The sequence below is a fragment of the Candida jiufengensis genome (assembly GCF_024610255.1).
Source record: "Candida jiufengensis strain CBS 10846 chromosome Unknown scaffold1, whole genome shotgun sequence".
NCBI classification, from domain to species: Eukaryota; Fungi; Ascomycota; class Pichiomycetes; order Serinales; family Debaryomycetaceae; genus Lodderomyces; species Lodderomyces jiufengensis.
Genome location: NW_026261562.1, coordinates 1,731,017 through 1,744,229, shown reverse-complemented (window position 1 = coordinate 1,744,229; position 13,213 = coordinate 1,731,017). Strand labels below are relative to the sequence as shown.

The 13,213-nt window shown below is 26.4% G+C and overlaps 7 protein-coding genes across 7 annotated transcripts; 5 read left to right on the top strand and 2 right to left on the bottom strand. All coding sequences in view use genetic code 12, as the record gives it.

Annotated features, from left to right (window-relative positions):
* Positions 1–224: 224 nt before the first annotated feature.
* Positions 225–2,417, top strand: STT3 (dolichyl-diphosphooligosaccharide--protein glycosyltransferase subunit; the record flags this gene model as incomplete). The annotated part of the gene is made up of 1 exon (XM_051765226.1): positions 225–2,417. One exon carries the CDS (start codon positions 225–227, stop codon positions 2,415–2,417), a length of 2,193 nt encoding a protein of 730 aa, XP_051618561.1.
* A 709-nt stretch (positions 2,418–3,126) lies between these two features.
* On the top strand, positions 3,127–4,530 carry KGF54_004518 (uncharacterized protein; the record flags this gene model as incomplete). The annotated part of the gene is made up of 1 exon (XM_051765225.1): positions 3,127–4,530. One exon carries the CDS (start codon positions 3,127–3,129, stop codon positions 4,528–4,530), a length of 1,404 nt encoding a protein of 467 aa, XP_051618560.1.
* Positions 4,531–4,975: 445 nt separating this feature from the next.
* Positions 4,976–6,574, top strand: KGF54_004517 (Zn(2+) transporter; the record flags this gene model as incomplete). Its single annotated transcript, XM_051765224.1, has 1 exon — positions 4,976–6,574. The coding sequence occupies one exon, from the start codon at positions 4,976–4,978 to the stop codon at positions 6,572–6,574; it is 1,599 nt and encodes a 532-aa protein (XP_051618559.1).
* Positions 6,575–6,703: 129 nt separating this feature from the next.
* KGF54_004516 (uncharacterized protein) lies at positions 6,704–7,903 on the bottom strand (the record flags this gene model as incomplete). The annotated part of the gene is made up of 1 exon (XM_051765223.1): positions 6,704–7,903. One exon carries the CDS (start codon positions 7,901–7,903, stop codon positions 6,704–6,706), a length of 1,200 nt encoding a protein of 399 aa, XP_051618558.1.
* Positions 7,904–9,902: 1,999 nt separating this feature from the next.
* On the top strand, positions 9,903–10,604 carry RAC1 (Rho family GTPase; the record flags this gene model as incomplete). Its single annotated transcript, XM_051765222.1, has 1 exon — positions 9,903–10,604. One exon carries the CDS (start codon positions 9,903–9,905, stop codon positions 10,602–10,604), a length of 702 nt encoding a protein of 233 aa, XP_051618557.1.
* An 86-nt stretch (positions 10,605–10,690) lies between these two features.
* Positions 10,691–11,326, bottom strand: NOP6 (Nop6p; the record flags this gene model as incomplete). Its single annotated transcript, XM_051765221.1, has 1 exon — positions 10,691–11,326. The coding sequence occupies one exon, from the start codon at positions 11,324–11,326 to the stop codon at positions 10,691–10,693; it is 636 nt and encodes a 211-aa protein (XP_051618556.1).
* A 139-nt stretch (positions 11,327–11,465) lies between these two features.
* KGF54_004513 (IPI3) lies at positions 11,466–12,947 on the top strand (the record flags this gene model as incomplete). The annotated part of the gene is made up of 1 exon (XM_051765220.1): positions 11,466–12,947. The coding sequence occupies one exon, from the start codon at positions 11,466–11,468 to the stop codon at positions 12,945–12,947; it is 1,482 nt and encodes a 493-aa protein (XP_051618555.1).
* Between the last annotated feature and the right edge of the window lie 266 nt (positions 12,948–13,213).

The following is a 13,213-nucleotide window of genomic DNA, read 5'->3' as shown; positions in this document are numbered from 1 at the left end:
AGTTTAATTTATAGATTGAATGATATTTAGATTTAATTAGTAAATAATAATAAATATAATATTCTAATGCATTTATATAATAATTTTTTGACATGTCGTAAATTTCTTTGACATTTCATATTTTTACAACAAGCTCTGAAAGAGTTTAGAAAACACGGTTTAAATTTTTCAGTTGTGTCAAATTAATAAAATTAACTATACAATAACCAATACTTTTCACAAACATGTCACTACAAAAATCAACTCAATTGAAAGTATTGGGTGTTGATGTTCAACTAATAAGGTCATTATTAAAAGTAATAATATTAATATCTATAGCTGGAGCTGCTATATCATCAAGATTATTTTCAGTTATTAGATTTGAATCAATAATTCATGAATTTGATCCATGGTTTAATTTTAGAGCTACAAAATATTTAGTAACTCATTCATATTATGAATTTTTAAATTGGTTTGATGATAGAACTTGGTACCCCTTGGGAAGAGTTACTGGAGGTACTTTATATCCTGGATTAATGGTTACTTCAGGGGCTATATGGCATGTATTAAAAGATTGGTTTAAATTACCTGTTGATATTAGAAATATCTGTGTTATGTTAGCACCAGTTTTTAGTGGATTAACTGCAATTGCTACTTACTTCTTAACTAAAGAAATGAAAGATTCAAATGCTGGATTATTAGCTGCTATATTTATGGGTATTGCACCAGGTTATATATCTAGATCAGTAGCTGGATCTTATGATAATGAAGCAATTGCTATAACTTTATTAATGGCAACTTTTTATTTTTGGATCAAATCAATGAAAATTGGATCTATATTTTATGCTACTTTAACTGCTATATTTTATTTTTATATGGTTAGTGCATGGGGTGGTTATGTATTTATAACAAATTTAATTCCATTACATGTATTTGTATTATTATTAATGGGTAGATATAATCCAAAATTATATGCTGCTTATACTACATGGTACGCTTTGGGAACACTAGCAAGTATGCAAATCCCCTTTGTAGGGTTTTTACCAATAAGATCAAATGATCATATGGCTGCTTTAGGTGTTTTTGGATTATTACAATTAGTTGCATTTGGAGATTATGTTAAATCTAAAGTTCCTTCAAAACAATTTAAATCATTTTTAATTGTATCTATGGGATTAGTTTTTGTGTTGGGTGTGGGGGCATTATTTGGATTAACTGCTATGGGATGGATTGCACCATGGACTGGTAGATTTTATTCACTTTGGGATACAAATTATGCTAAAATTCATATACCTATTATTGCATCAGTTTCAGAACATCAACCTACTGCTTGGCCTTCTTTCTTTTTTGATACATCAATGTTAATTTGGTTGTTTCCAGCTGGAATATATTTGTGTTTCCAAGAACTAAGAGATGAACATGTATTTGTTATTATTTATAGTGTCTTGTGTTCATATTTCGCTGGTGTTATGGTTCGTTTAATGTTAACTTTAACTCCTGTTATATGTATTGCTGGTGCAATTGCATTATCTAAATTATTTGATGTTTATTTAAATGTTGTTGATATATTTACCACCACCAAAATTCAAGAAAAATATAAGAAATTGCCTATTGCAGCATTAATTTCAAAATTAATTATATTATTATCATTCGGATTTTATTTATTTTATTTTGTATTACATTGTACTTGGGTAACTTCAAATGCTTATTCATCACCATCAGTTGTATTAGCTTCGAAAAATCCAGATGGATCTCAACATTTAATTGATGATTATAGAGAAGCTTATTATTGGCTTAGAATGAATACACCCGAAGATGCAAAAGTTATGGCTTGGTGGGATTATGGATATCAAATTGGTGGTATGGCTGATAGAACTACTTTAGTTGATAATAATACTTGGAATAATACACATATTGCAACGGTAGGAAAAGCAATGTCATCTTCAGAAGAAGTTTCATATGAGATTTTAAAACAACATGATGTTGATTATGTATTAGTTATATTTGGAGGATTATTAGGATATTCAGGTGATGATATAAATAAATTCTTATGGATGGTTAGAATAGCAGAAGGAATATGGCCTGATGAAATTAAGGAGAGAGATTATTTTACAGATAGAGGAGAATATAAAGTAGATAAAGATGCTTCCATAACAATGAAAAATTCATTAATGTATAAAATGTGTTATTATAGATTTGCTGAATTATTTGGAGGTAGAGATGGAGTAGATCGTGTTAGAAATCAACAAATATCAGCTGCTGATGCACCAAAATTAAATGTTGTTGAAGAAGCTTTTACTTCAGAAAATTGGATTGTTAGAATATATAAAGTTAAAGATTTTGATAATCTTAATAGAGATTTAATAAAGACTACTAAAGCTGGTACTAAGAAGAAAACAAGAGCTATTAAAAGACCAAATTTGGAAATTAGGGATTAGATAAAAAAAAATAGGTTAACAATATATAGATATAATCAAAGATTAAGTTTTGATTGAAAAGTATTGATTCTTGAACTCTTTATAAGTTGGTGTAGCTACCAAATAATTTTTCACAAATTTTGTAACAAACTTTTTCGACTCTATAAAATTTTTAATTTAGTTTTACATCACATCTCTTTTCCATACTAAATCATCTAGTATATATAGTTTAGCTATAATAAACGTTTAATATCAATTTATTTTATAATTGAGGTGTAGTTAACGCAATTTTGGCAATCTCAGCATAGTTTCATTATTCACAAAAAATCAATGTTTATAATGATGGAATTTTTCTTGCCATAAATCAAAATATAGTTTATATTAAATAAGATATCTTAGTACAATCTTGTTTAAGTGATTGTCAATAGAGTTTATTATCTATTTAAAAAACTTACAACATTTACATCGTTATTAATAAGTTTTAAATTTAGCCTTACCTTTTTAAATTTAAATTTTTTAAACCATCGGTGATAAAATGATTTAAGTATAACCGTTTTATTTTATTTTCTCTCTCTCTCTATTTTCTTTTTCTTTCAAAGAGAGTCTTAAAATTAAAAATAAAAATAAGAAAAACATTAAATTGATCTTAATCTTTCTTTTTATTTAAAAACTCCGATTAACATCAATTTACAAATTATCTACTCATTTACTTTCACTTCATATATCAACAATGAAAGTATCATCAATAGCAATTGTATGCTCAATACTTCTAACTCAGACTGTGAATAGTTTAACATTATCACAACCAGATCAAACTATAATTCCATCATCAACTCAAATGTATACAACAGAATTAACTCCAACAACAGAACCTAAACATCAAAATCAGAAACGTATTAAAGAAATCAAAATAAATAAAGATTATGCAAGACTTCAAGCAATGAAAACAGGTTCTTCATCATCCGATCCACCACCAGCAAATTGGTTTAGAACAATAGATGGTAAAACAGAAATTGTACGACCTACTGTTATAGCAGGGGTAACAATAAGTGCAAAACCACCAAAAGAAACTGATCCATTAGCTGAATGGGTATCATTAAATAAAGAAGGTTGGCCTAAAACTATAAGACCAGAAATTAAAAATGGTAGAACTAAAAATGGTAGACCAAATTATAGTACTTATTTTCAATCTGCAACTACTATTACATATAATAAAGAACAATTACAAGCTCATAATATGGCAGATGATGAAATACATGAAGAAGTTGTTTATGTCTCAGAATCAGATTTAGAAAACCATTTATTGAATCCAATAATTCGTTGTACTCCTGATAGATATAAAAAAAAGGGGATAGGTAAAGATACATCAACTGAACCATTTTGTACACCAGAAGATGATGTTAGAGTAAGAATGGATAAAACTTCTTTTGTTACTTGGTATTCAAGATATTTTTCACCAGAAGTTGAAAAAGTTAGAATTCATTTATCAAATATTAAGGAATCAGCTCATCAAAAAGGTTTAAAAAAAAGAGATGCTATAGTGGAAGATGAAGAAAACGATATAGAATATACACCATTCGATAAAAGATCAAAAGTATTGGAACATGGAGGTAAAGTTCAAAATTCATTTTATGTATCAGAATGGATTAATAATGAAGATGGATTTTGGCCATTGACTGTAATTGAAGATTGGATAGGTAAAGATGCATTTGAAAAAAAAGTATTAATATCATTACAACCAGATAATGTCCCAGATGATGAATTTAATGTTCTTAGTGATTCAATAGTTGTTGAATTTTGGAAAGGATCAAAAGTAAGTAAAGGAGATTTTGCAGATTTACAAAGATTAGAAGAAAAACATAGAGCTAAATATTTAGGAGAAGCTGATGAAATTGAAGAAGGTTTAGATTATGAAAAATATATGATTATGATGACATTACCTACTTGTGTTATTATAATAGCTTTTGGAATGTGGTTATTTATTAAATGTAATTCATTTGATTTAAGTCATTTAAAAAAGAGAAAATTTGCAAGAGCTAAAACAACTCATAGAAAATTACCATTTATAACTAAAAAAGATAGAGAAAGTTTACCATTGAATAATTTAGATATTAGTGGACCAAAAACTGATTAATCAGAAATCTAACAAGTATATAATAAATTGTATAAATGTATTTAATGTTTTAAAAAATTAATAAATAGAGAAAAAAAATTCAACAGGATAGAGAATGTGAAAAAAGGGATATGCTCTATACTCCTATTACAAAATGTCAGAATTCAAAGTATTGGTTGGTAATTAAGTGATGTTGTTAAAGATATAAAAGCTTAATAATCCTTGTTTGTTTGTTATATATAATCTTATAATATATACTTAAGAGAGAGAATATAATAATATTTAGTGATAACTACTTTAATTTTTTTATCTCACTTTTTGATTTAGCAAAAATAAAAAATAAATAAATATTTTAATTTACAAATTTCCATTTATGAAATTTCATTACATTATTATTCGGACTTTTTTTCATAATTTAATCATCAACAATTACAATTCAAAATTGATAAGAAATCGTTATTCATAAATGATTGAAATTCTACAGTTTCTATCAAGAACATCATCACAAGGTTGGGTACTTACATTTTTTTCATCAATTATATGTATATTTGGAACATTAATTATATATTTTGATGATATTTATTATTTTATTTTTCCAAAACTGATTACATCAAGATATAAATTTAAATTAAAAGAAAATTATTCATTTCTTAATGGATCATTAGCATTAAGTTCTGGTTGTTTAATTATAACTTCATTATATAGATTATTACCTGAAGCTCATAAATATTTATTAAAACTGCAAGAAAACACCAAGAAAGATGAAGAAGAAATAAGTAAAAAATATTTACAATTTTATTTAATGATTAGTTATTTTGGTGGGATTTTAATTTGTTTATTTTTTAATTTTGCTTTACATTTATTAACTAGTGAAAGTATTGTTCATTGTAATCATGGAAATAATGTTAAAGGTGAAGATGAAGAAGAAATAAATCATCATTATGATGGACATCATCATTCTCATAATAATAATAATAGTCAACATAATCATCAACATTCTCATTCTCATAATCAAAAAGATCATTCTCATTCTCATTCTCATTCGGAAGATCTTGACTCAAATATTAATTTAAAAGATGATACTTCTTCAAAACCTTCAAGAGTAGATGATCCAAATTCAGCAGATATTCAAGAATATTTTCCACCATCAGCTCCTCAAGAACATAATCATTCAGTCCATATGGAAGTAAGAGATCATGAAAATACACCATTAATAAGAAAAACATTAAAACCAAGAAAATCATTAATTCAAATGTTTTTATCACATCATGAAAATGAAGAAACTTCAGGTGAATGTAAAGGTTATTCATCAGCTGAATTATGTACTTATAAAAATCATGAACATTCAAATAATTCACAAGATAAATTACATTTTTGTGAAATTCCTCAATTAACTAATAATGATTCAAATGAAGATGGATCAACTGAAGTAGAAGATGATGATGAATCACAACGTCATAATCAACATGACCAACACCACCATCAAAATCATCAACAAAATGAAGTATTCCATTCAAATCAATCACATCATTCTCATGAAATTGATCATCATCATCATGTAAACTCACCATTATCAAGATTATTATTGATTGGTATTCAAACAACATTAGCAATAACATTACATAAATTACCAGAAGGATTTATAACATATATTACTTCTGAAACAAATCCTAAATTAGGTATATCTATATTTATAAGTCTTGTATTACATAATTTCACAGAAGGTTTTTCAATGTGTTTACCATTATATTATTCAATGTCACAAACTTCAAAATTTGCTAAATTAAAAGCAGTTTTAATTAGTTCATTATTAGGTGGATTATCACAACCTGCTGGTGCTTTTTTGGGTTACTTATTTTTGAAATTTAATTCTAAAAATTACAATTTACAAAATTTAAATTTTATATTTGGTTTAACTATGAGTTTAACTAGTGGATTTTTAACGGTTATTTCATTGTCAATGTATGGAAGTGCTGTATCATTTGGTGGTGATATGAATTTTGTTATGATTTGGTGTATTATTGGAATAATGGTGATTGGTTTATCAACAATTTTTTCAAGTTAGTTTTCATAAACCACCTCAAAAAAAACAATTTATTTATTTCTTGTTATTAATTTTAATTCTTTATTTTTAAAATCAGGCTAGATACAATTACACTAAATTTTATTTAAATAGCGTTTGTAAAAAAAACATTTATTTATGATAAATGTTTTTAATATATTCTGCAATTGCCCAAGACGCAGTTAATCCTGGACTTTCTATACCTAATAAATTAATAAAACCTGGTAAATTTGTTTCTTCTTTTATAATAAAATCTGCAAATTGTTTTTTATTTTCTTCTGCTGATAGTAATTTAGGTCGAACTCCTGAATACGATGGATGTAATGAATTTTCAGTTATTGCAGGAAAATAAGTTTTCACAGCTTCATAAGCAGCTTTTAAATTTTTAGGGTTGGGAGTATAATCAATATTATTTGGGTTCGTAGTATTTAACCATTCTAAATCAGGTCCGAATTTTAATTGACCACCTAGATCAAAAGTTAAATGAGTGCCTAAAGATGATGCGTTGGGGTTAGGACACGGATAAATTAATTTTGTAGTTACTTTCCCAATGGGGGTTTCAGGTGTATAGCTGAAATAATTACCTTTTGCGAAATAATAATCATATCTTGACTCTTGTGGTAAAACCAAATTGGCAATTTCTGCAGCGTATAATCCTGCTGAATTAACAATATTATCTGAAGTCATTTCCATTTGCTCACCATCTGATTCAATTAATACTGAATAATTTCTATTACCTTCATTATATGTAATATCTTTAACTTTACTATTTAATCCAATTGTACCTCCATTATTTTCAAATCGACCTTCATGAAATAGTACATAATCATGAGCTGATATAATTCCAGTTGTGGGACTTTCAAGTATGGCTTTATTTGCTCCGATTAAAGGATGTAAATCTTTTGCTTTTTTAGTAGATATAAGCTCTGTCGGCACTCCTAATTCATCAGAATTTTGTTTTAATTTATGTAAATATTCTTCTTCAACTTCATCTTGAGCAACTACCCATTTCCCGCACTTTTGTAAATTAACTTGAAAATTACCCTTGGACCAAGCATCATATATTTTATTCTTACCTGCTATACATAATTGAGCTTTTAAACTTGATGAAGGATAATATATACCAGCATGAATAACTTCTGAATTTCTTGATGTTGTTTCTTGACCTAAAGAATCATTTTTTTCAACCAAAAGTACATTATTACCTTTTACTTTTTGTAATTCTGCTGCTGTTGCTATTCCAACTATACCTCCACCAATTACTATATGTGAAAAATCAGAACCAAGAGGAATTGAATGATGTAGTAGTCTTTTACTTATTCGATTTATCATTTTAATCTAATCAGTTGATCTGAATAAAATTATTCAAATCGAGACTTTTTTCGTATCTTATCTCTACAATTTTACTATGAAAAATTACGACATTTTTAGAGGGTCTAAACTCAGAAACAAGGTAAATTTTGTGTTAGTAATATGAGGGTTCTAGTCACATGATTCTCAATCATGTGTTGATTTTGGAATTGGAATTGAGTCTAAGAGTTATGTACAAACTTCAAATGCAACCCCATATATCCGAGGCTCAAGAGTTCATATTAGATTAAGGTTAAATAATAAATTAAGGCAAACATCAGTTAAATAATAAATTAAGGCAAACATCAGTTAAATAATAAAGTAAGGCAAACATCACAGGTAAGTAATAATAATATTATAAGAGAGTTGGTATCCAGAATAAGTAAATTAGAAATATGAAACAAGGTTACATTCAAAAGCTTAAGTTGTCAATATCCAAATAGAGTAATTAATAATGAGTTGTTCACTTTTAATAATCATATGATATCTTGTCTTAATGCTAAGGATTATGGAAGTAAGGATTGTGCCGCCTTTGAGTTTAAGAATTTGAATAATATATAAGGAGGATGAAATCCCCTTGAATATGAATTCCAGATTATATAGTACAATATAGAATATCACTCATAAATATATATCACATATATATAACCTTCTAATATTGGTCATCTAAGGTCATACTTCTAATAGTTGGTAGCTAATCGACGCTTTTAGGTTATATAAAATCAATTAGATCAATAAGTTATTATCAATTACATTTTATTATCAATTATTATTTCAAATCAATTAATATTTCAAGTTTTATATCAATTATCAATTATTATTTCAAATATTTAACACTTTATATCAATTATTATTTAAGAATTTATCAATTTAATTTATTTATCAATTTTTCTTGGTGGTTTTATTAGTTTCAGATTTATCATTATTTGTTGCTGGTTTATTAAATTTTTGGTAGCTATTATTTGTTTTATTTTTGTTTTTGGCTGCAAAAATTTTTTTTTATTTATGGCGTAGTTGTTGGAGTTATTCAATTAAACTTCAAGCGCGACCTTTCAAATCCGCCCCAATGTACATGGTTTGCTGTGATGGTATCATTATATTACAATATTTTCAAGTCGAAATTTTCCATAAATTCTGCTAAGGGTTCACCATATAATTCTAGACTCTCCAAATATTTCCTAATTTCCGATATAATTAAATGATTTTCCAATAGTATTAAATTAAATCAAAATTTCCATTATAAAATATTATAACTACAAATTTTACATATATAACAAATAAGTTACAACAGGTTAATTCCAAATTAAATGGCCGAGGGGCCTAAAATCTACAACGGCGTTGAGCCAAAATTAAAGGGCGTTGAGTCCAATCAGAACAAATAACTACAAGGTGCAGGGTCTCCATTTTATACGGTTTTTCTTGAATAAGCAAGGCAGGGTCTCCATTTTATACGGTTTTTCTTGAATAAGCAAGTTTTTCTCCTAAAAATTTGATACAAAAATTGTAGACTGAATCTCTAAATTTAATTCTTAATCATCATTTACAAAATTGATGTCGTCTGATCAAAAAATTACAGATCTTAACTTCAATCAAAATTTATTGAAAATATAAGCAAAATTAGTATAAGTTTTAATCAAAAAAAATATATTCGTAAATATTATATTCGAATTGTCAATTGTTGTCAATCATTAACAGTTTTATTGTTATTACTACAACAACGCTAAAATGTACTTAGAATTTGTGAAACAACACCTCTTTGTTCTCTACTTGAATTTTGCACCTGATTTTCACCTGAAACTCAAAAGATAAAACAAAATTATTTCTTTTTTAGTCGAAAAAATAAAATATTTTTTATTTTAATCAAACAAAAAGATAAAAAAATAAAAAATAGTTCAAAAATCAGCCGTTTAAAATCTAATCATCAATTGATAAAGATCTGATAATCATTAATTCATAAAATCCAATTTAATTAACATTAGATATGAGATCAATTAAATCAGTAGTAGTAGGAGATGGAGGAGTTGGTAAAACTTGTTTATTAATATCATATACGACAAATACATTTCCAAATGATTATATTCCAACAGTATTTGATAATTATTCAGCATCAGTTTTAATAGATGGTGAACCAATAAAATTAGGATTATGGGATACAGCAGGACAATCAGAATATGATAGATTAAGACCATTATCTTATCCTCAAACTGAAATCTTTTTATGTTGTTTTTCAGTAATAAGTCCTGATTCATTTGATGATATAAAATTAAAATGGATACCTGAAATAATGCATCATTGTCCAAAAGATATATTAATTTTATTAATAGGTACAAAAATAGATTTAAGAGATGATTATCATGTTTTAGATGAATTAACTTCAAAAAATATAAAACCAATAAAATATGAACAAGGTGTTAAATTAGCCAAAGATATTGGTGCAATAAAATATATGGAATGTTCTGCAGCTACTCAAAATGGTGTTAAAGAAATATTCGATTATGCTATAAGAGCAGTATTGGATCCTCCAAATTTAAATAATAAAGAATATACTGAATCACAATCTACAAACAATAACAATAATAATAATAATAACAATAATATAATAAAAAATTCAAATAATCAATCTGGTTCTAATCTAAGTAAAAAGAGGAAAATAAAGAAAGCTAAAAAATGTACAATATTATAAATTACAAGATATAAATAATGAAATTGATTAAAATTATTAATAGACATTTAATGTTCAAGAACTAAAAAAATAAAAACCCACCGAAATTATTGAATTAATGCAGCTCTTGAAGGATGAACCCCACCAAGATCTTTAGAAGTAGCAGATTTACCCTTTTTCTTCCTCTCATCATCAATTCTTTTCTTCTGTCTTTCCTCTTGTTTTTCATTTTTCTCTTTTAATTTTAATTTTCTAGTTTCTGAATTTCCACCACCACCAACAGTTAATTCAACATTAATTTTCCTATTTCTTAATTCTGTATGATTCATTCTTAATGCTAATTCCATTTTTCTTTGAATTTCTTGAGTATCATTATCAAATTCTAAAAATGCTATACCTTTATCTTGTCTAATTCTTATTCTATTAGGTGAACTATTTTGAAAATGTGCAATTAGTTCTGATTGATTTATATCATATGGTAAATTTCCTACAAATAATATGAATCTTGGTCCCTTTCCCTCATTTACTCCTTTACCTTTTTTACCTCTTCTTGTTTTTCTTTTTTTCTTTGGTTGTTCTTCAATTGATTCATCTTGTTTCTGTATTTCTTTCTCTTCATCTTCCTCTCGTTTTCTCTTTTTGTTTATTTCTTTCTCTATTTTATCTGCATCTCTTTCATCTTTAGTCTTACGGAATTGTTGAGCTTTTTTTTCTTTTTTAGATAATTTTTTTGAATCTGACATTTTTATATGGGTTTGGTTGAGATGAGTATGATGATTTTATATCTGCTAAAAAATTAAATTTATGCGGAGTTTGAATTGAAAAAAAATAAATAATATATCATTAAATTTTGCAACAATTGACCACACTCGCAATCAAAAGATGGATGAAGTGTTATTTTATATTTCCAAAGGAGAAGAAAAGGGCGCAGAATCATTTGCATACGTAACTTCAATTCATTCATCAAAACAATATCAATCATTTCGTCATGCATCATCTCCAAAATTTGGAACTTGTTTAACAGGTATTGGACCAGGTGAAAGAATTTTCACTTGTGATAACAAGAAAGCTTTAATAAATGTATATTCTTACAATAAGGAAAGTATTGATCAAAGAATACCAGTTCCCGAAGCATTAACTACATTGCATATAATTCATCATCCTGATATAAAAAATATCTCTAAACATAAGAAATCAAATTATAGAGTTCCTTGGTTGTTATGTGGTGGATCTAAAAGTGGGAAATTATATATATGGGAATTATCTTCTGGAGATTTATTATGTGTGAAAGAAGCTCATTATCAAGGTATAACAGTTATAAATTCAAGTTCATGTAATACTTTTTTGGTAACTGGTGGAGAAGATGCTAGATGTATAGTTTGGAATTTATTAGAATTAATTTCTATATATGGAGTCAAAGAAGATGAAGAGAATTATCATAGAAAATTAAAACCATATTGGTCCATAACTGAAAATACTTTACCTATAACTGATATAATACTAAATACCGTTGGAATCATAAATGATTTAAAATTATATACAAGTTCAAAAGATGGAACTGTTAGAATATATGATATAATAACAAAAACTCAATTAACAACATTTGTATTACCTGATTCAGTTGAATGTTTAACTAGAGATCCAGCAAATAGAGCAATTTATGCTGGATTAAATAATGGTTTAATTAAAATGATTCCTTTATATAAATTTAACACACATACATCAATTCTAGAAAGTATAGGAGGATTAAATAAAATTATAACTATTGATCCACAAGATCCAAATTTAAGTCAAACTTTTGTACAACATCAAAATCATTCAGTTACAACTATCAAAATGTCAATGGATGGAACAAGTATAATATCTGGTGATTTTAAAGGACAAGTATTTGTATCTGATATTGTTACAAAACAAACCATTAAAAGTTTCCAACTGTTAGATTTCCCCATATCTTATTTATATATTGCAACAATACCGACAAATATATTAGATAATACCACCAATATAAGATCAGATAAAAAACATAGAATGATGCCACCTTTAAAAAGAATATTAGCAAGTAATAACCCAATTGATCATGTATTATTCATGGATATCCCTGAAGAAATTATTTCAAATGATAATGCTGATGATGAAGAAGAAGATTTTAGTTCTTGGTTAGAACAAAAAAGAATTGAAGAATTGAAATTTAAAAACCTTTCAGATATTAATTCAACTGTTAAGAAAGTTAATAATAATTCTAATGCAACAACTAATAGTGATTTGGAAATTAAATTGAAAAAAGTATCTGAAGCTTATACTGATTTAAGATCAAAACATGAATCATTAATAAAAGAACATGCAAAATTATTAGATAAAATATAGATATCCCACTAATAATAACAAGCAAACAATTTTATTTTTTTGTTTTAATCTTCTCTGGACTATTTTGTTTCGACCCAGTTTTAAATCCCATTAAACTTATATCATTTGGATCATGATTTATTATAGATTTATTTTCTCTCAGTCTACTTCTACCTCTTTCTAAATTTTTATGTGGAGTTGATTCAGTTGGTGTTTGTTGTTGATTTGAAATTGTCATTAATTTTAATTTTTTTGTTATGTATCATTAATTATTAAAATTCGAATTG